Below are 27,016 nucleotides of genomic sequence, written 5' to 3' on the forward strand. Positions count from 1 at the left end.
ACATAATCACTTTTTCATCTCCCAATTATATATTGAGGGAGTAGTCAAGACAGTAGTGTAAAGTTGTTATTAGAAGTAAATATGTGGAACTGTCAGGAAACTAGTTTAATGCTACAAACTGGTTAAACGAGTGATTCTAAACAGTAGATGATGATAATATTTATTTTTAAAATTTATTTGTTCCCTATCTCGCTATAGTCTGAGTGGTTTACAACATTAAAAACAAAAAGAATACTCTTCCCACAAGAATATTTTGTTTAGCCTAGGAACAATACAGGAAATTATCCTATCTATTTTATTAAACATAAATGTCTAAAAAACTTCAGAATTTCAAAGGGGCACTTGTCTAGCATACTGTCTAAATAGCTTCAGAACAAGATTGGCAGTCCCCGAGACAGTTGTCTATAAGACAGTCATATCTTGGAAGATAAGAAACAACTTTTTGAATTGTATATAGAAAGGCAATGTATATGTCTTTCAGCATTAACATAACACCAGCTTTGTGATATTCTTCAAGAAATATAATGCCTTACAGTGGATAGCAGTGATTTAGCCAAGGGCATGTTTAAGACTACAAAAAATAAACATGCTGCAGAAACAACCATGGGAAGGAATTTATTTTAAATTGATAGCTGTAATGCAAGAAAGTGTTTCCACACAAAAAAAGAATAAAGAACAAACCCTTCAAATGCCATGTACAATGTTTAAAAACATTATCCTACACTATTCATAGCAGCTCCAAAGTGTTCAAAACAGAGACTTGTAAATAGAATTATACGTATTTCTATGTAGCTGTTTCTCTCAACATAAGTGTTCTTGTTCAAAAGAAGAACATTCTGAAAGTTGGCGTGTATTACAAGGTGGTGTGGTTAACAGTTCCCACAGTTCTGACGAGCCATTAGATAAGGTAAACAAAACAGAAATTCATCCTATTAAATTTAATGTAGCTTACTCTCAGATATATAGGTACACTGGCATTTCTTTGAAGCTGACATCATATCATTTATATGAAAAGGATAATGGAAGAGATTTACAAATACAGCTTTTTGTTTCACCTCTGGTATCCTGGATTGAAGCAAACAAATGTATTGAACATGGTGCATAACTCTACAACACATACAATTGTGAGCAGTTTCACACACACACACACACAAACAATCTAAAGATCAAATCTAAACCAGATCTAAAAATCAATAAATTAAAAAGAACTGCTCCCCTCCATTTAAAAAAACATTCATTTTAACATAGGATTCCGAAACATGATAGGGAAATCTATTATCACTTAGACCACTTTTGAATGACAATTGCAATGCACAAACTCCTAGTATAATTAGCAACTGTGAATTGCAATCACTTGGAAGAACAATTCAATTTTGTAAGAGATAAATTGCTTAGAAAACTCAAAGGTGAATGGATTCTTGTATGATTGTGAGGAAAGTGTCTTGGGGATTGTACTTTGGTCCCAGGAGAAGGACAAGGCTATAATAAAATGAAACTTCAGGAGGTCTTTATAATTGCCAATCACACTGAGCTGCATTTAGCCTATTGCCTATGAAAAATGGGCAGTTAGATTTTTTCATCTCCCCTGTTTATACCTAATTCTTAATATTAATGATGCAGAATGTTAAATGAACTTGAGTCAAAGAAGCAAATTGCTGTTGGAAATGTAGTTTCTGTGTTCTCACCAGGAATCCTATACTCAGGTTTGAGATAGACATGAACTAGATTTTTATCAGGTTATAAAGGCTAATAACTCCCATAAAATAAAAGGGATGATTTGTTCTAGTGAAAAAGACATTGCTTTTTATAATGTTTATTTTGCATTAAGAAATGGTTTGTGCTAGCTTTTATTAATATGTGTATACTAGAAAGCAACATTTGGTCTTTTCCTTTTGTTCAATTTCATATTTTTGAGGCAAACATAAATTACATGATAGATATTTTTGAGAAAGCCAAGATAAAGATTTATTAATGATTTACATGTATTTACAAGATTATTGAAGTCAAATCAACGTGTGAAAATATATGCAGATTGTCTAAGAAGACGACCTAACGTTCTTATACACTAATAAAGTCAATCCCAAAAGAAATTCTACAAGAAAATAAATTAATGCTAAAAACAGAAAGAGCAGACTTGCTGAATTTATTCAGAATACAAATGAAAAGAAAACAAATTGGGTCTGTTTTAGCTGATTATAAATTATTGCTCAAGTATCTTTTCATGAGTTAATGTTACAATGCTCTGTCCTTATTTGGTCCATAACTAACATAATGTTTCTTCGTGCATGGTACATTTTTTAACTAACTCCAAATATATATTTATATCCAGATTTCACAACTAGTCATTACCATTTGAAAAAAAAATGCTTTCTGATTTTATTGTCAATTAAATGTCTTTATTTTTCATGTTCATATTTCCTTTCTCCTATTAGCCTTTTCTTTACTTCTCCAGCTAACTGTCTATCTTTATCTCTTCCTAAATCCACAAAGCTTTAATCTATTGTCAGTTTTTTACCATCAATTGTAAATTTACTAATCATGCAGATTGCTACCACTTGTCTTTTAATTATTGAACATTAATTCAGAATTTTTACTTTTCATTTTTATGTTCATAAATAGTTTAGATTTTTTTCCAACAAAGTAGTCTTATCTACATTTCTCAAATTTAAGTCTTTCAATCTCCAATTTGGCTTCAGTTTTCATTTCATTTCTCCCCACCCTGCCATTCTTTTTATATATTTACTGTACACATTTAAAAATCCGGGACCATATCTGTCTTGTCTCACTTCTTTCTCTCTTCAAACTACTATTGTAATTTTTATCCTTGTAAAACTTCCATAGAAGAACAATGAAGTGTTCTATCATTCCCATTAGTTTTAACATGTTCTGCATTTGGCATGATCTACAAAATAAGGACCTTATTATAATATGTGAAGGAAATATAAATTTTCTAATGTTTTCGGGTCCTTTTTGTCATGTCACCTATCTTACCTCCTCTCTTTTTTAACTAAGTGTAAGTTTGTATCACCTTTTACACCCCCCCCCCCCGGGCTCTACTCTTTGTAGCATCTTAATCAAAACATAAGTTTCCTGAGTAATTAATGCAAAGCTTCTATTAAAGGCACATTATCTTCCATTTCTTTTCAGTATAAAAATATGTAATTAATTATTCCAAACTCTGGGCACATAGATTTGTTTAATTTTGGTTGACATAGTTTATTATAACTTTATTTGCCTCTTATCAACTATTTTGTCTTTGACAGTCAATTTGTAGCTTTTTCTAGATCAATTTCTACTGAAGTTAGTTCATGATTTCTTTTCCCTTCACAAATATTTCTATTGTTATGTAATTTCATTTGCAAATGATTGAAACAATCAACCATATTGTTCTATAAGCTTTCTCTTCTGTGATGACTCTTGACTCTTCCTGCCTTTATTGTAAATTAACTTGTGTTTTCTCTGCTCCTAAACTGTGCTCTGATTTTCCTTTTGTTATTATATTCCTTTCTTTAATAACATTCTCACTGGAGATACCTTCCTTGACCTTTCTAGAAGCCTGCATTCAACTTCTGCTTGCTCAGGGCTTTCATCTTCCATTTTTCCTTGGTTTAACCTGTAAAACCTAGATCTTTTTCTTTTTGATACCTGATTTTTTTCCCATGGGGAGGTGAGATTACGTTTTCTAATGTCTCTTATATCTTGTTTTAGTTCTTCAGATTCTTGTTTGCAGAAATTAAACAACTTGAAGCTGTTCCTAGTCCTTACATTTATCAGTGATAAAGTTGCAAGTTTTAAGAGAAGAAATCCCTCATATTCTAACATTAATTTGAAGTTTGTATTAAATGTTAATATATGGAAAGGAAAGATGTAGCCTTTTAGATGTTGCTGAGCTTTCCATTTTCCACCAACCCAGCTAATAATTGCTAATAAGTGATACTGGGATGTGCCATTTTGTAATAACTGCAAAGCCATAGTTTCTCCACCCTGGATTTTAAAAATTCAAAAGAGGATTAAACAAAACAAAACTAAAGTTTCCTCATATTTTTCCTCTGAGCATTATCTAAATTGCCCTGAGTATAACATATCATACTTATAACCAGTATCTGATCACTAGGATAGCTGCCACCAACCTCATGATAATTCTATTCTATCCAGCTGCAAAATTGTATCAAGAATTTATACTTTTAATTGTAGGAAAATAAAAAGAAACATGTTTTGGACCTTCCAACCTAGAAATATATAAACTTTGTGCCAACCTAAAATAAAGTGAGGCCACTTTTTTCAGGTGGAAAAAATCGTAATGAGAAATATTATTATTAAAGCTATAAAGCAAAGTCTCTAAATATAAAACCAAATGTAAGGTGAAAAGGGAGGGTAAGAATAACATGTAAAGAATTCCAATAAAATCAAAACACTCAACCTAGCTATTATTTATTTATTTATTACCACTTTGAATGGTAATGGGGATGGAAGCATCATTTCCATTCTAGCTATCCCAAATCCTTCCAAAGTAGTTTGACGCTCAATATGCAATTATTTTCATTGCTGTAGACCAGGGGTGTCAAACTGCTGGCCCATGAGCCAGACACGTCACATGGAAGCCGCACCCACCCCATTGTCGACAATGGCAAAACTGGCCCGATATGTTGCACAACGTCACATGACGTCGCGAGTTTGACATGCCTGTTGTAGACTTCAAATATAGAGGACATATAAGAATTACCATGTTTTCCTTTCATCTGACCAATTCTACATCTGAGACTACAAAAACCATCCCAACAAAAATATGATCCAAAATGTAAATATATAATATAAAGCAAGTACTATACAATGGTACTGAAAAAAAGTGACAACTATTTTTTACACGTATGACCTTTGCAGTATCTCCATGGTCATGTAATCAAAACTTGGGATGCTTGGCAACTGGCATGCATTTATTATGGCTGCAGTGTTCTGGGGTCATGTGAGTATCTTTTGCAACATTGTGACATGCAAAGTCAATGGGCAAGCCCAATTCACTTAATGACTGTGTTGTTAACTTAATATCACTTAATATCTATGCAAGAAAGGTTGAAAAATGGGGGAAAGCTCACTTAATAAGCTCACTTGTCTTTCTTAGCAACAAAAATGTTGGGCTCATTGAAATTTGTTTGAATATAAGTAGCTCGGGATGGTAGTTGGGCTGTTGATATATCTCCGAACTTGGCGATTTGGCTGCAAATGTTTCGAATCCATTCGGGAGGGCATCTTCAATGCACTTTGAATTGTGCTCATCTGTCAGAGCACTGGCCTTTTAAATACCTTTTTGTGTGATGTAAATTAGTGTGGTTGGATGTTGCTGAGTCGTGGTCTGGTTTTGGCTGTTTGATTGGCTGGTTGTTGTTGCTGGGCAAGTCCTTTGTGTTTAAGTATCCTCTGTGTGATGCAAATGGTGTTTGTTCCTTTGGTTGCCTCTGAGTGATGGTCTGGTTTCTTGTGTGTGTGGGGAGGTTGTTATGATTTTTGCTGTGTGGTGGGGTGCCTGTTTGTTCATTTTAAATGCTGCCTTCAGGATTGCAGTTGAAGTAGTTTTTTGGTTCTCAGTGGTTGGGCTCAATTGTGCTCATAAGTCAAGGACTATCTGTACATAAATATAAAAGTACAAATACAAAAATATAAAAGTACAAAAACCACCCCATTAAAAAAAAGCCCAGCAGAAGAGGCATGCTACGAAGCCCGTCTGCTATGAAGCTACACTTGGTTAGTCTCAACAGGCAGGCCTTCTCTGCTGTGGTGCCCTCTTTATGGAACATCCTCACCCCAAAGTGTGATTTACTTCAGCTCTTTGGATTTTCCAGAAGCCCATCAAAATCTGGTTATGCCATTAGTCTTCGATAATTCTATTATCTTTAATTCTAAGAAAGAATTAAACAAAAAAAAACAACAACCCACCACAGGTGAAAATCATAAGACTACTAACTATAAAAAGAACAAAAGAACAAAAATATGAAAAAAATATTTTGTTAAGGAGAATATATTTTCTTAGACTAGAAGGCCAGCTCAGATTCTTTGTGTGTTTAAAATACTTCTTGCTTTATGAAAATGTCACAATGATTTTGACAGGAAAGGAGATAATTAATGGTAAACTCTTGGGCTCAATGAAAACTAAGTGATATGTGGAGAAAAGAAATGAATCACAATAATGAAAAAAGATTTAGCACCAAATAACACATAATGAGTTAGTCTGAAAATAAAGACAATTTTTTTTTCCACCCACCTACATTGTACAAAGATCTTTTGTCTGAAACAGAACTGTCTAGAACAGGGGTTTCCAGTATTATTTTTTATAATATTATGTTATATTACATTTTATTATTTTTATAATATTCAATTATAAAATTGAATTTATAATATTCAATTTTAAGGCACTTGATGCTAACTAAGCATTTTTTTTAGTCAATTAAAAGTCAGTGGTCTGAAGTTTTATAGAAAGTAACCATGCTGTTAATCAGTCAGATTTGATTGGGGTAGTATAAAAATTGTTAAATATATAAAAAACAGACACTATGTCTAGTTTATATTTTAAACCATTTGTACAGTACCTGAATATTTGGAAAGTTGAAAGACTTGAAAGAAAAATAATGAAAATGTGAACTACGTCAAACTTGCAACTTGTTTTGTTGCAATTGGCTGAGAATCGCAGGATTCCATCGTGCTCATAGCTGCTAATGTTGACTATATGAATTCTAAGGCCCAACTAGCTCATCTTTTAATCACTTTGGATTTATGTTTTTATTTTTTGGCTTTCTTTAAATATTAAGAACCTTAAGACTGGCAAATTTTATTGAATTCACTAGGTTGAATGTCCTTCAATCCCTTTTTTTTAAAAACAACAACAACAACACAGTTTTAACTATAAGTTTAAAGATTTGTATTTTTTGGAATATAATTGTTGACTTTAGAACAGTGGTTCTCAACCTGTGGGTCGGGACCCCATTTGGGGTCGAACGACCATTTCACAGGGGTTGCCAAACAAGGCTGTCTGCCATTTTCCCCTTTTTCTTTGGCCACGCCCCTGGCACCCAGTGATGTATAAGTGGTTGGGGGTCACCACAACATGGGGAACTGTATTATGGGGTCGCGGCATTAGAAAGGTTGAGAACCACTGCTTTAGAAAGTTTTGTATAAATTTTATTTACACAATATATGTGCTAATAAATTAGGGAGGGATGAGGTTTTAAAGGATGGATTTATAGAAACTGGGGAAGATATGGAATGAGGCGATGTTTGGCTTTATTTTAAAAGTTAGTGATATGATCTTAATGTTGCTGAGGATGGGTGAGATTTATTTTTTTTCTTTTCTATGTTTTTATTTTTATCTTCTTTTTCTGCATATTATATGTCTTTATTTTGTTTTATATAATACAAGTTCATTATATAATACTTAATAAAATTATTGAAAAAACAAAGAAAGTAGAGGCTAAACACCTACCAACTTGAGACTAAGATCTAAATCAATGCTTATGAATAATTACTCTTTATTTCTAGAGCCAAAGTTCTGAGTTATAATATATGTAAATCTGTTTCACAGCATTAAATAATTTATTTTCTGCAATATTGATGGCACTTACTTCTCCAAGAGAAAATTTCTATTATTATGGTGATGAAGTATTTTTTATGAGCACAATTGTGTAACTGTACCCCAAGGCAAAATTCTTCATGCAAAAGTATAGTTTTCAAGTACCATTAAGAGATACCTTTAGGTATTTTACAAGAAACAGTAATTCCATTTCATGAAAATAATCTGAAATCTAAATCCATTCATCCATCCATCCATCCATCCATCCATCCATCCATCCATCCATCCATGCAAGATAACCTCTGTATCTTGAGAAAGTATCAATCAGACTTGGTTCTATTTTGCTATCCTTCACAGCTTCTAGAAAAGAAGACCCAGCTGCACTATAAAATTAATGTTATTACTTTGCCTAGACACTCAGTTCAAATATGACACTGTACTGCAAATATTCCAGGCAAATCACTGAGATGTTTTCATTGAATAATGAAATTCTGTAATTCTCTAGGACCTCTCCTTAATCATGTAAACAGAAATTAGAACATAATGCACAACAGCCTTCCCCCCCCCCCATTTTGCACAGAAGCTTTTTCATAATTAACTTGCAAAACCATGATTATGGAATATACTTTAAATCCTTTTTTTCAGAACTGAATATTAAATAAACTTTAGATATTGAAGGAAACTTTTAAAATATCTTATACACAAAACAGAATTTCTTGTAATAGTTTAAGAATTACCTACTTGAAAGGGGAAAACAGCATTGGTTTGAGGGTGATAAGGAATATTTTTTTTAACCCTTTAAGGAGAATATTTTCATCTGTTGTGTAAATATTTCTATTACAGCTTAGCTATATTTTCCCTACTATTCCACAAGGATATTCTGTTTTGGCAAAGTCTTATCAACTTCAGTTTTGCCTAAGTTATAAAAGTTTTATTTATGTTGTACTAAAACTATTGCTGCTATTACCTTCAGCCTGCATCATAGGGCAACAATTTTTGAACTAGATATGTCAGATAGGCTAATATACAGAATGCACCTGACTCCCATGAGTCCTGAGGGAATAAAATTTCACAATCTCCCAGTTCATAATCCCTTGCTTCCTTCTTCATTCAGCAAGTAAGAAATTGATTCATCATGGAGGCAGCATCTGAACATGAGACATGATTTACTGCATAAAATATCTACAAAGTTGTTGTCGTTATACCAAAAACCACTGAAACTTAACCAACATTACAACACATTATGTTGAGAAAACAAGGAGATGGTTTGCCAATAATTTCAGAGCCATTGGTAAATTGAGTCACGGCAACTGGATTTTTGTTTTGTTTTTTGGGAAGTCTAGTTGCCATGACTTAACTTACAGACAACTCTACCTGGATGATTAAGAATCTTTATCAACATTTTCAGAGTCACATTGCTTCTATGAGAGTTTTCAATACCTATTTTTCTCTCCTCTAGGACATGATGGCTGGCATCATCAGCTCTAACAGCAAACAACAAGATACTACAATGTGTTATTATGCATGTCAAATGATGAACCAGAGGACGACACTTAGGTTGAAGATGAGAGGCTGAATTAACACAAGAGCAATCTGCTCATGGTCATTTTCTTTCTGTTTAGATAAGGAAGTATCACTGAATGAACCATGGGGCATGGATTGCCTAAGTCAAAGGGAACACCTTCCCCATTTGTTTGACCTCAATACTCTTGGCATTCAGGAAATCTGTACAGATGCTTATCTTTCACTAAGTTTTGCTACCAGACCCTTGCACATCACCATGGGAGACCATCAGAAACTTTAGCATTTGTTGTGGCTCCTAACATGAAGTGGCCATTAGTATTAAGCTTGGCATGGCTAAAGAAATGGAACCCCATAGTGGATTGGAGAAGGGTGCTTGAAATTCCTGAAGAAGAGAACCTCTCCCGCATCCAAAGGAAAGGGCCGGAGGCATGGACTATGTCGCGAATCAGCTTCTGCCCTCAGTATTCTGGTGGGAGGCTCAGCAGAGCCTCCCACCAGAATACCAAGACCTGGCCAAAGTGTTCAGTGAACAGAGGTCGGATGAACTTCTGCCCCATCGACTAACACACTGTGCCACTGAAATTAACTCAGGGGCAAAGCTTCCAAAACCGAAGATGACTCCAAGAGAACTTAATGCATTTTGTAAGTTTATTGAAAAGAACTTAGCACAGGGTTTCATCCAGCCTGCAAAACCCTGGGTAGCAGTCCTTGTGCTATTCAGAGAAAAGAAGGATGGGATGCTTCGTCTCTGCATAGATTATAGAGGCTGAACACTGTATGCATAGAGAACCTATACCCCCTCCCCCTCATGAAGGACAGGATAGCACACCTGTCAAAAGGAAAAAAATTCTCCAAACTGGATTTGCGGGAGGCGTATTACCACATAAGAATAAGGGAGGGGGATGAATGGAAAACTGTTTAATTGCCCCATGGGTTGTTTCCAATTTGAGGTGCTGCCTTTTGGCCTGCAAGGGCCACCTGCTGTGTTTATGCAATTAATTAATGAAGTTCTGTGGGAGCACCTCTACAAAGGGGTTTTAGGTTACCATGATGACATCTTGATCTACATGGAAACCAAGGTTAAATTAGAGCGGTACTGAATAAACTGTTATATGCCAAACTCTCTAAATGTGAATTTCACAAGGATCATATTGACTATTTGGATCATCACATTTCTAGTAAGGGGGTCGAAATGGACCAAGAGAAAGTACGAGCTGTGCTAGAGTGGGCTCCTCCTTGTACTAGAAAGCAGCTGTAAAGTTTTTTAGGTTTGCAAATTTTTACCAGCAGTTCATTTCCTCATTTGTGCAAATCGCATTCTCCATCACAAATCTATTAAAGACTAAGGGAGCAGACAAACTGAAACCCAACGATCCACTCCACTGATGGGGGAGTGTCAAGCCACATTCAAAAGTTAAAGAGACTTTTCTCTATGGAGCCGGTTTTAAAGTACCCAGACCTGGAGAAAGCTTTTGTCATTCAGGCCGATGCTAGCGATGTGGACATAGGAGAAGTCCTACTCCAAAGGAACAAGGAAGTCCAGCTACAACCTTTTGCTTATACTTCTAAAAACTCTCTGAAACTAAGCAGTGGTGGGCAGCCTGGGAGAAGGAAGCCTATGCCGTACAATGGGCCCTTCTGACCTGGAGACATTTCCTAGAGGGGTGCAAAATACCATTCCAAGTGTGCACTGATCATAAGAACCTGGAAGCAATGAAATCTCCCAGGAAATTGTCCCCTAAACAAGCATGGTGGTCCCAATATTTCCACCGATTTAACTTTACAATCCATTACTTCCCTGGGGTGGGGAGGAACTTCTTAGCAGATGCTTTATCTAGAATGCCTCAATATAACAGTGCTAAATTGGAAGTAATTGAGCCATTTATGCCTCCTAAGCAATTTGCAGTGCCTGTCACTACTCGGGCAGAGCAAAACCACGAAGCCAATAGATCGAACAGCACGCCAGAGTTTCAAAAAAAGCACTAGAGACTGATGAGTGGTTTCAAAATCATAAGAACTTATGCTTAATCAAAGATGACCTGGCCTGGGTTGGAGAGAAACTATACATGCCAGCAAGCTTAAGACTGAGAATAATGCAAGCTAGGCACGATTCTAAGATTGTGGGACATTTTGGATTTGTCAAAACTCTATATTTACTAAAAAGGCAATTTTGGTGGCCTTCTTTGAAAAAGGACATAGAGAACTATGTGGTGAGCTGTCCCACATGTGCTGCAGCAAAGGCAAGGTAAGACGCTGGGATCTTTACAGCCAGGGGGGAGCCCTTCAGCATCCTGGATAGAGATATCTATGGATTTTATTGTAGAGCTCCCTGAAAGCTCTGGAAATACAGTTATCTGGGTAGTTACGGACTTATTCTCTAGACAAGCCCATTTCAGCCCTTGCCCCCAAATCCCAACAGCCAAAATGCTTGCTAACCTGTTTTTGCAACATATCTCTCACTTCCATGGGGCCCCACAACACATCATATCTGACAGGATGGTCCAATTCACTTCTAAGTTTTGGAGAGCTTTTCTAGATCTTTTGGGTTCTAGTCAAGGACTCTCATCTAATCATCATCCTCAAACGAATGGTGGTGGGGGGGAACAGAATGACTGGACTCAGTTCTAGACCAATACCTTAGATGCTTTATCAACTATCAGCAAGATAATTGGACAGACATTTGTCCCCATCCCGGAGTTACCCTCCAAAGAACCTGAAATCCCCTCTTTGCAAGAATGGATCAAACAATTACAAAACACCTGGCCAGTAGTACGTAAAGCACTAGATGAGGCCAGAAATGCCTATAAAGCTCAAGCTGATAAAAAGAGGGTAGAGCAAAAACCTTTTAGGATTGGAAATAAAGTTTATCAGTCTAAAAATACTTAGAAACCTTGCAGCCCTCTAAGAAGTTGGGGCCTAAATTTGCAAGATGTTTTCCTATTAAGCACATTATTAACCAGTGATAGTGGAACTAGAGCTCCCTAAGAGCCTCAGACAAATCCATCCTGTCTTTCATTGTAGTTTACTCAAGTCTGAGATTACATCTACCCCTAGGCCTCTGGCTCCTCTCATGCCTGTGCCAGTGTGGGTGGAAGGAAAGCATTTTGAAATACGTGAAATGGTCAACTCTTGAAAACACCATGGTTCTACCCAATACTTAGTAGCTTGGAAAAACTTTCTCTCTGCACAAAACAAAAGGGTGTATAAGCATGTTAAAGCTCTTAAACTACTTAAACGATTTCGTGCCAAGTATCCTGACAAGCCTGACTGATGTGACTGTTTTATTTGTTTTCCTCCTTTTCCCTGTTTGTTTTACATGTGATTTCCCATTTTCTATGGGGTCCATATGTCAGGCCCCAAAGAAATGTATCCAAAGCTCGCTTTATAGCTTTCTTTGTTGCCTGCCGTTCTGTTGGGAGGGGGGAGTCTTTGGGGATGCTTTGCACTGTCTGCTTTGTTGCCTTGTTGCCCTTCCTCCAGGGGATGGAATGTCTCGCTCTTATCTGAGAGATGTCTTGTGCTTGGAGCCAGAAGAAATCGAAAGTGAGAGAGACCCCAGAAAGACCGGTTACCAAAACATGATGCCACCTGTGGATTGGCTAAGATTCAAATGAACACTGGGACACTGGGGGGGGAGGAGTATTGAATGCTACTTTTAATATATCGCTTTGTGGGTTTTTCTCTCAGATCTCACCTTGATTCCCTGCTGTCACTAGCCCTTAATAAAAGTTTCCTTTTGAGACAATGCTTATTTCAAGAGTTCTGCTTTCTTGGGTGGCTTAGCTGAGGTAGGTCCTTACAGAATCTCTAGAATCTCTATGTAGCCAAAAGTGAGCTAAATCCAACCCCCCCCCCAAATCTGTTGTCCCTTATCTAACTCCTAGCAGGTGTTAACCATTAATTGCAAATATTCCTTTGGATAGGTGTAAATCAGTTTAATTGGACCTTCACCTATGGAACTGATCTTTTACACCTGACAGCATCAATTTTAATACTGTAAACTTCAATGAATATAATTCCTACACACAAAAGCTCTTTTGGGGTCTTCCATAGTTTTTAAAAATGAAAAGTGGTCCACAGAGAAAAAGGAATCGCTTTAAGAAACATTTACTTGAATAAAATAGTAAATGCATCTAGTATGTTTACTTCTTTATGCACATTATAAAGAATTGTCTGAAATATTTTGATTGATTTTTGAGTACAATTGCTGGACTTTACAGCTGCCAATCATTTCTTTATAATATGTTCGTAACTAATTTTAGAAAGCTGAATAATAATGACAAGTAGCTGTAAAGTTCCAGGGAGATTGCATTCTGATAATTTGTGAAACGATTTCAAGTAAAAATAGTGATCTTCAAAAAAACTGAAGAAGGTCCCTTCCAACATTATTATTATTATTATTATTATTATTATTAAGAAATAACATACTATGTGTAAGTTGTTCGTTTTATCTAAAAATTGAATACTAGTTCCCGATTACTTTTTTTTTCCAAGCCAAATTTCAAGTAAGGGCACACAAAACTCAATAGCAACACAAGTTGTATTTTCATGCATTACCTCTCACTTTCCTTTATGATCTCTTTTCCTTTCTTCCAAGTAAAAGTTGGCCTTGGAGAAGCTTTAGGCTTACATTCAATGGTTGCATCACTACCAACTTTAACAAAAGTTATTTTTTTTAAGAAGGTTTTGGAGAAATCTGGACCCACAGCTGAAAGATAACAGAGAACTCAGAATTAACGAAAACCACCATCAAATTGTCTTGAAATAAATGTTGACTTTATTATGAATTCTTTTAGAATGTATCATTATTGGTTTACATAATTAACCTTCAGAATATCCCCAAACCACGGTTAAAGGTAATAAATAAAACAAGTGGAACATTGGTTTTCATTAACTAATTTGTTTGGTACATTCTCTATATTCCTGAAAAGCTATTCTAGAGACTGACAAATCAGCTAGGACAATGAACATTGTGTTCTGGATAATCACTGAAAAGGGTTGTAATCTCACACCAATTAAATGTTGGATGAAAAACAGTGTGATTATGAAATGCTTTCTACACGTTAATTTCAGTGATACTAAACATTGGTTTTTGTTCCCTAGGAATTTCATGACCTTCATGGTTGCTCATGACTGTAACATTAAGTAATAACTTGCATCTGTAAAATAACTATCACAAATCAAATAATGCAGCCAGAACTTTCAAATCACCCCACATCTTCACAAAACAATTTGCAATTTGTTTTCACATAAGCAATTCATATCTCTGTGCTCTGCCTCCATCCTTGCAAATAAAGCTACAGATTAGCAGATGACAAATAATAATCTATGAATGAATGAATGAACATATACTAACTCTGAATGGCTACTTACTGTGAATATAGTTTTAGATTTTCAAATCTGCAACTAATTCTACCATATTCTCTTAACACATTTCACAAAGAACTATTATTAAATAAAGTACTGTGATATACTGTAGGACTGGACAGGGACATCTGCAAAAAGATTAAAAAAGAAAAACAAAATGGCAGATGGACTACATAATTAAAGCCCTGACCCTTTTTAATGCTTGTGTTGCATATTTAAAAGGCATGAGGGTTTGGTTGCACAGTTCTGCCTGCATCTTCATTTTTTAACCCTCATCCCGTAGTCACCCCTAGGACTAAAATAATGTGATTCATTTAGTATTATTAAATCTTCCACATTCCTTTTTTAAATATATACTAGTCCTATACCTCTATGTGGCCTTTCCCCCATATCCAGTCAATGTCTGTATTGTGTCATTTTATTCACTATTATATCTAAACATGGTTTCACAAATAAACATTTATTTATTAAGCCTATAGGAAGCATTTTTCCTTGAAAACAAGATCTATTTATCTTTTGCTGAGGTGGAGAAGGGGAAATGGTTAATTGCATTCTCCTACTCAAAACTGATTTTTCAGTACCTGACTGCACTGTAGCTTAGCTTCTAAAGAACTATAAGGTAGTGAGGCAACAAATGTGTTGGGTAACTTCTGGGGGTGAGGCTGAAGCAGACCTGGAGAAAACCATTTCTGTGTAATTTATTTCTAGGTGATTAGTAGGAGATCTATTCTGTATTTCCCCTGATGTAATGTGAATCAACTTTTCTTCAATAGCTGCAGGGTTCACAATGGCAAATGAATGTTTGTCATATCAAGCATCTAGTGAGGGAAAACTGATCTATCATTGAGTAGTAATAATGATTTAAACAGCCATTGAAAAACATGAGCTCAAAGATGTTTTCCATCAGATTTATTGGCTCACAGAATAAGTGATCCATCACGCCATCACAGAATCACTTAGGAGATTGGAAGACAGAACATCAAGCAGCAAAGATAAGAGCTGTGAGTAATGTTGTGAATAAGGAGACAGAAAGATATTATATAAAAGAATTACAATTAATGCTCCCCCCTTTCTGTATTAGAAACTATCAGGAAAAAGGCAGACACCAGTATTACCAGGGAGACTACTTACTTCATTCAAAGTGAGGTAGAGTATATTATTGTATGTGCTCTCTAATTAAAAATCTTCTAAATGTAATAGTCTTTTCCCCTGTTGTGCTTTCACTATACAACTTTATGTTTAATATTTTATAATGTCAGGTCATCTAATCATTTCAGGGAGTGATATTTTTTTTTGCAAGGTGGAAATATATTTCAGGAAGCTTTATATCATGGCTCAATAACCAAGGATTAAATACTTAAAAAAACTATTTCCTAATATAGAATGTCACTTCATTCAGCATCTGGCCAAAAGAAAAAAAAATCAAACTGAACCAAATCCAAAAAGGTCTCTCTTCTAGAAAAAAAATCTATGTTGTTATAGAACATTTTAGAACAGTAACACAGACCTTCAGTAAAAAACAGCTCTTTCGGTTTATACTTTTGATCCTTGGAGGTTTTCATAGATGGGGAGAGAATTCTCATTTCCAGTGAGGAGAGATTGGCAAAATGTGCCTCAAACCTTTATTGCCCTCAGTAGAATTAAATTCATGTGCTCTCTAAAAATCCAAATACTTTTTTTTTCAAATTCATACAAGTAGTCCTCGACTTAAGACCACAGCTGAGCCCCAAAGTAAGAGATTTGTTAAATGAGACTTCCGGTTTGCTGATGCGGTTGCCACAGACACTGGAAGGTGAGCTCTGTTTTCTACGTCCGAGTTCGCGCCGCTGGGGGACCCTGGAAAGGGCCAAAAATTGCTCTATAGGGGTGACAAGGAAGGAGGGGTCTCCCGCTTATTATGGGAGGGTAGTAGCCCTTCCGCTCGATCCGAGGCAGCCCTCCAAACCGGTGGATGAAAGACCGGTCATAGAAATATGGCCTGTCACTAGGCTGCAGACAGCTGAAGTCAAACTTATCACCAGGCACCTATAAAGCAGCGCAGATGAGACTGGGTGAGATCTGAACTCCTCTTCAATCCTAACTATTTTTTCTACCTGTATAAGCTGCCCAAAGTATTTCCCCCCTGTGCAGAGAGGGAAGGGAAATTTTATCCCACCCTCTAAAAACAGCGGTGACTTAAAAACGCTGAAAGAATAACCTGATTCTAACTGGATTTCTATCTTTCTAAAATTTGAGGACTAAAAGATTTCTTATTTTTATTAAAGATTTGGGTTTTTACTTACAAAAAAGAAGTAAAATTGGGGAAAGGATTATAAAAAATTTGGACTTTTTGTGAGAAGCCCAACTGTGTTCTATACTCAGTGACAAAATTATTTTCACTCTTTGATTGTAAAGCTTTTAATTTAAGAGAACATGGATGAAGAGCAAGAACAGATTCTCTTTATGTTGAAAGCAGTTTATGAAACTATTCTTACACCTTCTGATGAAATAAGAGGCTACAGAAAATAACAAGATGTCAGCTTAGATATAAGAACACAAACTTTGATTACAACTAAAGAATCAACTACATAGAATATAATAGAAAAAGTGGAACAATCAAATACTATGATAGAAGATTCAACTGATCAACAAACACAGTTAATGGAAAACCCAGAAAAAGGACTGACACTGAAAATGGAAAAGACTTTCTATATAAACCAGAAGAAACCTGAGGATCAAGAAGAAGAACAGACCAAAGGGAAGATAAACATTTTAGGACAACTACGTCAAGATGGAAAAATAGAGAGACAATTTGTTAGCCTTCCCAAAAAATGGCAACTGGATGGCCTCCATTATCTCAAACAATATATATAATAACAGAGGTAGATCTATTTGATGACTTAAAAGCACGGATATGGAAGGTGAGTTGGCAAAGAAAGAAAGCTAAAATAAGGCTGAAGAAAATTGGGGTTTTGACTTATTAGTGAGGATTAAAATAGAATATACTCAAATGGACAAGATGTGTACTTTGAATACTAGATTTTGTTATGAAATGAGATAAAGAAAACTTTGGTCATTTAAAACCTGGAAGTATAAATATTAAAAGTTAAATTTGAATATTGATTTGTTTTGAATGTAAAAGTAATTAAGATATATGTAAGCTAAAAATCTATTGATAAATGAAATAAACATGTTTTTATTTAGCTGATATAACAAGAACTGTACTAGCTTAAATATGAGATAGTAGACATTAAGAGAAAAAGAGTGGAAGTATTTGATGCTGAAACAAGAAAGATTTTGGTTACTAAATTTAAGACATTTGGAAATTTATAGAAAATAAGAATGTTATACTGTATTATTAATTAGATGATGTAAGATGGTGAGAAATAGAATATATTCAAATAGACAAGACGTGTATCCTGAATATTAGACTTTGTGATGAATTGTGATAAAGGGAACTTTGGTTATTTAAAACTTGGAAATTATAAATATTAAATGTTAAATTTAAATATTAATGGGAAACTAAAAATTGGGGAAAACTAATTAGGGCATTGATTGTCTATAAAGACTGAATGTTAAAATAACCAGGATATGTATAAGCTAAAAATTATTGATAAATGTAAGAATGTTATTTTTATTTAATTGATATAATAAGAATTGTATTAGTTTAAACATGAGACAGTAAATACTAAGGGGAAAAGAGAGGAAATATTTAATGTGGTAGTTTGAGACTTGTACTAAAGATACTTGTATGTCATTGAATTATCGATTAACTCAGCCGCACATTGCTTTTTAAATACTTAAATGATTTGGTTATACAGTTTTATCTCATCCTTCTTAAAATTTCCTAGAATATTGATTTCTTTAATGTGAATATCTGGGAAAAAATACTGTGCATTTTATTCACTCATTCTAGTATATTTAATTGTTTTCAACTAAGGAACTGTTGTGTACATCATTTTTCCTTTATAGAAATAAATGTAGAAATATTGTCCTTATTTTCATTGTTACACCTTTATGTTTAGGCAAAACTTTTATAGGTACTATAAACAATTTAACATAAGACAAAATTGAACACTTTTATATTATACATAATTTGTATTTCTTTTAAGTATACTGTACAATAATATATTACAGGCAGTCTGTACTTACACACTGTCACTCAGTGACTGTTCAAAGTTAAAACCTTGCTATCCCTCAGTCACATGACTACCATTACAGTCAGTACACATTGTCCTGTGTCTGACCTTTGTCATTTTTTCCCCTTTACAGAGCAAAGAGGTTGGACAGGAAGAGATTAAAAGAGAGGAAGCAGGCCCACCAGGGAAATACCCATCAAAAGTGCTGGTGCTGGCAGCCATGAGTGTATGGAAATATAATGAATATGCAAATAGCCTGGTGTATTCCCCATTGTGTGTCTACTTACTCTATTCCAGGGGTGTCAAACTGCCGGCCTACGGACCAGATGCATCATGTGGAAGCCGTGCCCACTCCAGTCCAGCAAGGGGAAAAAAGTTGCGATACGTCACGACACGTCATGTGAAGCAGTGAGTTTGACACCCCTGCTCTATTTTAAACCATTTTTCTCCAATCTCTCTACTTGGGGTGAAGAAAAAAAAAAAAGACCAGGCAATTTCTATAAACAATCTCTCTTTTCCTTGATCCAAACACTCCCCAAACAGACATATTCAATTACAAGAGAGTAAGTAGGTACAGAGTGTGGAATACACCAGCCTGTTTGCATAGCAGCTTGTGGCTGCCAACACCAACATATTGCTTTCAATGGGTATTCCCCATTGTGTGCCTACATACTCTCTTAAACTCCCTTCTTCAATGAATATAAAAACAAATTTGAATTTCTTTCTTGTTAATTTTCCCAATGCTAGGGTGAGCATTTGAAAGGGTAGGAAATGGTTAAGAAGAAAATAAAAACTGAGTGTGAAATGATTAGTCTTGTCAGCTTTGAGCCAGTTATCCCTGTGCTGTTCAAAGGATCTAGCAATGAGGAAAAGGAAAACTCAGTTGGGATCACATGATTTCACATTTAGTGACCACTTGATTTAGCAAAGGAGTTGCCAGTTCCAATTGTGGTTGCTAAATGAGGACTCCCCGGAATAGCTGAATAGATTTTAGAGACATAGAGAGTTTTCTTTAGATTCCTTTTATATGAAACAATCTTATATGAGATAAAACTTTCCAGTATGGATCCTATTTTGCTGAACTCTATTGTTCTTTCTTCCAAAAGAAGTGGAAAAAATGAGTTTTTCCCTGAAAATATCTATTGATTTTTTCTATTGAAAATATGTATTGATTTTTTTCTATTGAAAATATGTATTGGTTTTTTTTGAACACGAAATAAACAAAAAATAAAATTCTGCTTAGAAAATATTTTAAATCTTCTGAGCAGATACAACATATGCTGCTGAACATTCTTTTTCAAACATATAAAAATACCAAAACTTTATTCACTTGTTTAAAAATTAAACCTTTTTATTGAATCTTAGGTTTATTTCACCTAAGAGGTTTCTTACAGTAGCACAAGTGAACACAATAAAATTTCAAAAGTGTTAGGTATAAAAGCAAAAATATAGTAAGGTTAATAAAATGAAGTTGCAGATTGGGCCAGTGTGCTCAAAACCTTTCTCCAGCATGATTGGATGGAGAACCCATGGATGGGTTGTCTTAATCTATCTGCTCCAATTAGACTAAGTCTGAAATTTAGTACCGCCCCTCTGTGCCAACTGCACTCCAGTTTTAGACTTAGTCTCTTTGCTCTAAGACACGTTTTTTTCTTCGCTCCTGGAGCAGAAGACTTTGTATTTCTTAGCTTAGTTCCAATCCTCATCATTGTGATTTGATAATATTAATACAGGTTAATATTAGTACAGGATTATCTAGTGATCATCCACCCTCAGCCTACAGCCTGACTAGGCTGACAGGCTGGGCAGGAACCCCTCTTATCTTGGAGAACTCTCCTTAAGAGCAATTTCCTTTGGGTTTTTTTACCTTCACCTGAGACAAGGTAAGCCCTACAGGGGGCCGTTCCTCGGCGTTGGAAGGTCCAAAGTGTCAGCCGCCGCTCCGAGGATTCCCTGGCTGCCAGCTGATCATCAGAGGGCCCGATCCTCGTCCGCTGATCGCATGCAGTTCCAGAGGCAAGGGTAAGCCTTGCCGATCGACGGGGGGGTTCCGCAAGCGGCGACGAAGCTCGCCAGGCCTGGAGGGAGCCTTTTCTAGGTCCCTCGGCCTCAGAAGAACGTTTTCGGTGCGATCTTATCTTCCGAAGCCTGGAGGCATTATCGGCCTCGGCCAGCCTCAGCGCCTCTCAGCTGACCATCCTAACACCCTCCGCTGCGCTAGGAGCCCAGGCGATTCTCCGGAACGAGGGCTCACCTCAATTCAGGCCTCTGCTGCGCTAGGAGCCCAGGCGATTCACCGGAACGAGGGCTCATCGCAGTTAGGCCTCAGGCCTCAAGGCCTCCTTTCTAACAGCCGTTTTTGGCACACAGAGCTTGCTGCCGCCATTTTGAATCACCTCCCGGCCACCATTTTGAAACTTGCAGAGGCCCAGACTGCCTGCAGGAGCATTCCAGAAGGCAGTTTTCTGACAAGTTGAGGCAGAGGCCTCTAGATTTGATCAACCTTATCATCAGACAAGAGTGATTGGATTGGGGAGGGCCAGCTCGTTCCGGAAGGACGGAGTGCCTACCAACCCCCCATGGCCCATCCCCCTCACCAGGCTGGATCATCTCTGCTGGGCTCCCTTAGTAAGTTATAACGCTGAGGGAGGGTCGTTTTGCTGAGGTTGAGCCAAAAGCAGATTCATCATGGCAGAAAAGTCTACCAACGAGCCGGCCAAGAGGAAACATCCTACTGAGGCAAGTGGAAAGAATAACTCCAAGCAAGCCAAGTCAAGCAGGGAAACCACTAATCCACAGAGGGCAGCTTCCCCAGGTCAGACTGGCACAATGGGAAGGCACATTTTTGAACCCCTTTCCTCACATTGTGCCTCAGCCCCAGGGGCCTGGTCTCCCCCCAGGGGAATTTCCCAACTAGAATCAGCCACAAGGGCGGACCCAGGGAGAGGCTTGACTAACCAGGATACCCTTAATGTGGGCCCCCAGACCACATTCACCCCCACTGCAGCAGGACTTTGCCCCCCTGAGAACCAGACTCTAAACCTGGACTACCTTCAGTCCATGATAGCTCAGTCTGTGGCTCAATTCATGGTTCCCCACGCCCAACAGCCACCCCTACAATCTCCCGATATCATGGATGAAGCTTCATCAGATCTAGAATCAACAGGGGCTGAACCATCGGGCCTGATTATGTCAGAGGATGAAGATATCACTTCATCTGATCCCACCCCTCCTGTCGGTCTCTTTGACCATTCACTTTTAATTCCTTGCTAATCAAGGCCTGCACAACTCTCAAGAACAGGAGGCCCACCTACAACATCCAAGGGTCCCCATGCCATATATACTGAGCCCTCAGTCTCTCAGAACTCCCCTGCCCTCCCCTTTTTCTCAATAAGGTTCAAAAACAATGGGAGAAGTTAGGATCCCTCTCAAGTCCTGGTGCCATAGAGAAGACATTATTCAATGTTGCCCCCTCTCTGACCTCCCTATTGGAGATTCCTGAGATTGATGAACATTGAACTCATTGTTTCCCAATGCTAACATTCCAGAGGATATAAATGAGGCACTTAGGGCGGAGAATAAAAAGATTGACTCCGCATTGCGTAGGTCCCATCTGGCATCAGCCTGGGCAACAAAGGCGGCAACATCCATGTCCTTCTTCACCAGGGCTTCAGCCCTTGGGTTACGTGAGCTCCAGGACATGATCCCTCTGGACCAGCTCAGAGCTCACCAAAATCTGGGTAAGTTAGTGGCTACTTCCCAGTACCTAGCCAACGCTTCTCTGCACATGGCTAGATACACTGCCCAGACCATCGCTGCAGACATCTCAGCACGAAGGCTCCTTGGCCCAGGAATTGGCGAGCAGACACCAAGACCAAGTGGCGTCTGGCCTCTAAACCTTACACAGGTGGACATCTCTTTGGTAAGGCACTAGAACCATACTTAACTGAAGGTAAGGACAATCGTAAAACTCTGGTTAACTCACAGAGCAGTTACAGGAGGCAGCCTTTCGACCAGCTCCATCTTGGGACTGGGCCCAGGCATCCCTCTATTCCTTTCAGACACAAGAACGACAGCAGGATCGTTCAGCATACAGAAGCAGACCACAGATCCAGGCCAAGCGGCCTCTTCGAGGCACGGGGGGCCGTTCCTCTAAACAAGGCAAGTGATCTCACAGTCTCAGCTTCCATAGGAAGCCGGCTGGCCCTTTTTTCCAGACTTGGGCAGCCACCAATACAGATGCATGGGTGTTAGACACCGTCACCCAAGGTCTGAGACTAGAATTTGTTCTCAACCACCTGACAATTCCGCTCTTGCCCTATTCCAACGAGCAGGTCCAGGGCTGACCTTATGTCAGAGGCCATAGCTCCTTTATTACAAATACAAACAATTGAACCAGTACCACAAGACCAAGAAGGACGAAGGTTTTACTCAAAACTCTTCGTCATCCCTAAGACTTCGGGGGGCTGGAGGGCAATCTTAGACTTGAAAGATCTAAACCTTACTTGAGGTATAAGAAGTTTAAGATGCAACACTTCAATCAATCCTGGCCAGCATCAGGCAAGGTGACTTTCTTATCTCAATAGACCAAACTGAGGCATATTTGCACATTCCCATTTTTCCTAACCACCGCAAATTCCTCAGATTCAGCTATGCCCAACACCACTACCAGTACAGAGCCCTACCATTTGGCCTCTCATCGACACCGAGGGTATTTACAAGGTACTGGCAGTGCTCGCAGCCCACCTTAGACAAATTCCAATCAGAATTCAATGCCATTTAGATGACATACTAATTCAGTCATCATCATTCCGAAACGCTCAGTCAGACCTCGCCCTAGCCATCAAGGTCTTTCAGGAACACGGATTTTCTGTTAATTTCCAGAAAAGTCATACCGTACCAACAACCCGGCTCCTCCATTTGGGCACTGTTATAGACATGGACAATTGTACGGTCTACCTATCTCAGGACCGACGGAACTCTATTCAGACTCTTGTACGTCAGATCCGAAGGGACAGAGTAGTCACATTGACCTCCCTATCACAGCTACTGGGGAAGACGGTGTCCTGCGTGCAAATTGTGCCATGGGCACGTCTTCATGCCAGAGAATTACAGTGGCTTCTTCTTCCATTTCAGAGACTTCACACCAGCACATCCCACCAGAAGGTCCGAGTTCCACAGTCGGTGTTGAACTCCCTTCGATGGTGGGACTCCCCAGCTCTGTCACGGGGAACAGAATTCAAAGAACCAGACAGGATTACCATTACCACAGACACAAGCCTGTTTGGGTGGGGGGCACACCTCCACACGCACTGGGCTCAAGGTCGGTGGTCCAAGCAGGATCTAAAGAACAATATAAACTGGCTGGAACTCAAAGCCATACATATGGCCCTAAAGAGATTCAGCGATATAGTACAGGGCCAACATGTCCTAATTTTAACTGACAACATTACAGCCAAGGCCCATGTCAACAGACAAGGGGGGACAACGTCCAGGCCTCTCATGCAGGAGGCCAAATTGCTGGGGTCCTGGGCGGAACTGAATCTTGCCTCCATCAGGGCAGAGCACATATCCGGAATGACCAACCAGCAGGCGGACTCACTGAGCAGAGCCACCGTGGACCATTTCGAATGGCAGCTGGATCCGAAGGTGTTCAGAGAGATCATGGACAGGTTTGGTTCCCCAACCTTAGACCTTTTTGCTTCCCCAACCAACTCACAACTTCCCAGATTCCTTTCCAGGTTCCCGTCTCCATCAGCGGAGGGAACAGATGTGCTCCGCAGTCCCTGGCCCAATGAACTGCTCTATGCCTTCTCTCCCCTGCCACTTCTTCCTGCCACAATCAGGAAGATCCTTCGCGAACGAGCAGAGGTCTCCTGGTTGCGCCGCATTGCCGAGACGCTCTTGGTTCGCCGACCTGATGGAGCTCTCCGCATCCCCTCTATGGAGGATCCCAGCAAATCGCATCTCCCTCATTCAGGGGGGAAATACGCCATCCGGACCCTCAATTGCTCCAGTTAACCGTCTGGCACTTGAGAGGCAGGCCTTAGGCCGAGACTCATATTCCTCAAGGGTCATAGCTATGATTCAGCAATCCAAGCGACCCTCAACGAATAGAATATACAATGCCACGTGGGAAAGCTTCTGTAATTGGTGTTCGGTTCACAAAATTGACCTTTTGGCGGTTTCAGTGCCAGTTATCTTGGAGTTCCTGATGGATGGTCTGGACAAGGGGCTTTCCACAAGCACCATCCGCAGGCCGGTAGCAGCACTTGCCACAGTTATTTCCCACGGCAATGAATCCTTAACACATCACCCTATGATACGCTCCTTCCTGAAGGGAGTTAACAACGCCAGACCACCAACTGTACATAGATACCCCTCGTGGGATCTTCATCAGGTTTTACAGGCTCTTGTTTTGCCACCCTTTGAACCTACTGACACTTGTTTGTTCAAACAGTTATCAATGAAGGTGGCATTTCTTGTGCTGTAACTTCAGCCAGAAGGATCTCTGAACTGGCTGCTCTTCAGTGAGGAAGGACCTGTATACTTTCCATAAGGACAGGGTAACCTTAGGCTAGACCCCTCCTTCGTGCCTAAGGTCAAGTCCTTGTATCATAGATCTCAGGAAATAGTTTTGCCGGACTTCTGTCCTAACCCATCTAATGACATAGAGGTTCAGTGGAACAAATCTAATGACATAGAGCACAGGTCGGCAACCTGTGGCTCCGGAGCCGCATGCGGCTCTTTGAGCCTTCCCCTGTGGCTCCCAGCCTCCTCTGCCTTTGCAGAGAGAGACAGACAGAGAGAGGCAATTGCGCTTCCCTGCTTCTCTCTCTCTCTCTCTCTCTCTCTCTCTCTCTCTGTGTGTATGTTTGTGTGTGTGTGTGTGTGTGTGTGTGTGTGTGTGTGTGTGTGTCTGTGTGTATGTGTAAAAGAGAGTGCACTCACAGTATTCTCCGAGGAGCTGAAAAGCTTACTGGGCAGAGCTCCTCCCTTTGCTGCATCTCTGCAGGAAGCAGGAAGCAGGAAGGGCAGGAGAGAGCTAGCTAGCCCAGCTAGGCTGACTCAGGAATTCTGGGAGTTGAAGTCCATGAGTCATAAAAGAGACGAGGTTGCTTGTTGGACAACAGTTTGAAGCTTGCCAGGTGAGCAGCAGATAGGAGGGGGGGGAGAAAGAGAGAGAGAGAAAGAGAGGGAGAGAGAGAGAGAGAGAGAGAAAGAAAGAAAGAAAGAAAGAGAGCGGGGGGGAGGGAAGAGGAGTGGCAGACCAAGGGCAGATAGAGAGGGAGGGAGAGAGAGACAGAGAGAGAGAGAGACCCTTTTGACATCTAAAATGAAGATAACACTGCATATATCCTTTTTTTACGTGTATGTGTGTGTGTGTGTGTGTGTGTGTGTGTGTATACACATTCATACATACATATACATATATACACACATACATATACATACACACACAAACACACACACACCTATAATAAAGGTAAAAAAGGATATATGCAGTGTTATCTTCATTTTAGATATCAAAAGGGTTTTGCGGCTCCCAGTGTTTTGTTTTTGGTGGGAAACGGGTCCAAGTGGCTCTTTAAGTGTTTTGGGTTGCCTACCCCTGACATAGAGGTTCAGTGGAACAAATAGGATGTGCGCAAGGCTTTATATTGTTATATACAGAGAACCTCATCCTTCCACAAAACAGAGGCTCTGTTTGTGTCCTATCACCCTTCATCACTAGGTCAGAAGGTTTCTTCACCCACAATACGCAGGTGGATTAGAGCTTGTATTTCTCTGGCATACCAGACTCAGTCACTGCAAGCTCCTAGGCATTTCACGGCCCATTCCACCCGGGCACAGCTACTACAGCTGCCTGGTCTAATCAGGCCTCCATAGAGGGAATTTCTAGAGCAACAACATGGGCATCACCCTCTTCCCTTGTCCGTCACTACAAGATGGATATATATGCCTTTTCTACGGCTTCATTTGGCTGCAAGGTTCTAGAACACACATTAACGTTGGATGGAACCCAGGCCCAATCTAATTCCCCACCCTAGGGACACAGGGCTTTGGTATGTCCCATCCGTGGGTTCTCCATCCAATCATGCTGGAGAAAGGGGTGTTGTCTTACCTGAACGCCTTTTCTCAGCATGATGATGGAGAATCCACTCCCTCCCATAAGGTCAGTTGGCCTGGTTCCCATATTGATCAGACGCGTCAGACTAAAGTCTGAGTATCGCCTTAGCCTAAAACTGGGGTGAAGTTGGCACAGAGGAGCTGTACTAAATTTCAGACTTAGTCTAATTGGAGCAGATAGATTAAGACAACCCATCCGTGGATTCTCCATCATCATGCTGAGAAAAGGCGTTCAGGTAAGACAACGTCCCTTTGTCTTGATCTGAAGTTATAATATTAGTCCCAGTGGACAATCACTTAAATATGAGCCAGCAGTGTG

General features: G+C 38.9%; 1 protein-coding gene across 4 annotated transcripts in view; it reads right to left on the reverse strand.

The window, feature by feature from the left end:
- Window positions 1-27,016, reverse strand: part of CNTN4 (contactin 4) — a 175,042-nt gene that overhangs the window by 75,424 nt on the left and 72,602 nt on the right. For all 4 annotated transcript variants that reach the window (XM_039321679.1, XM_039321681.1, XM_039321678.1 and 1 more), the window contains exon 7: window positions 13,640-13,790. In XM_039321679.1, the coding sequence (XP_039177613.1) occupies window positions 13,640-13,790 (151 nt within the window). The remainder of the gene's footprint in view (window positions 1-13,639; window positions 13,791-27,016) is intronic.

The sequence above is a fragment of the Crotalus tigris genome, unplaced genomic scaffold (genome assembly GCF_016545835.1).
Source record: "Crotalus tigris isolate CLP2741 ecotype Arizona unplaced genomic scaffold, ASM1654583v1 scf7180000023780.715972, whole genome shotgun sequence".
NCBI classification, from domain to species: domain Eukaryota; kingdom Metazoa; phylum Chordata; class Lepidosauria; order Squamata; family Viperidae; genus Crotalus; species Crotalus tigris.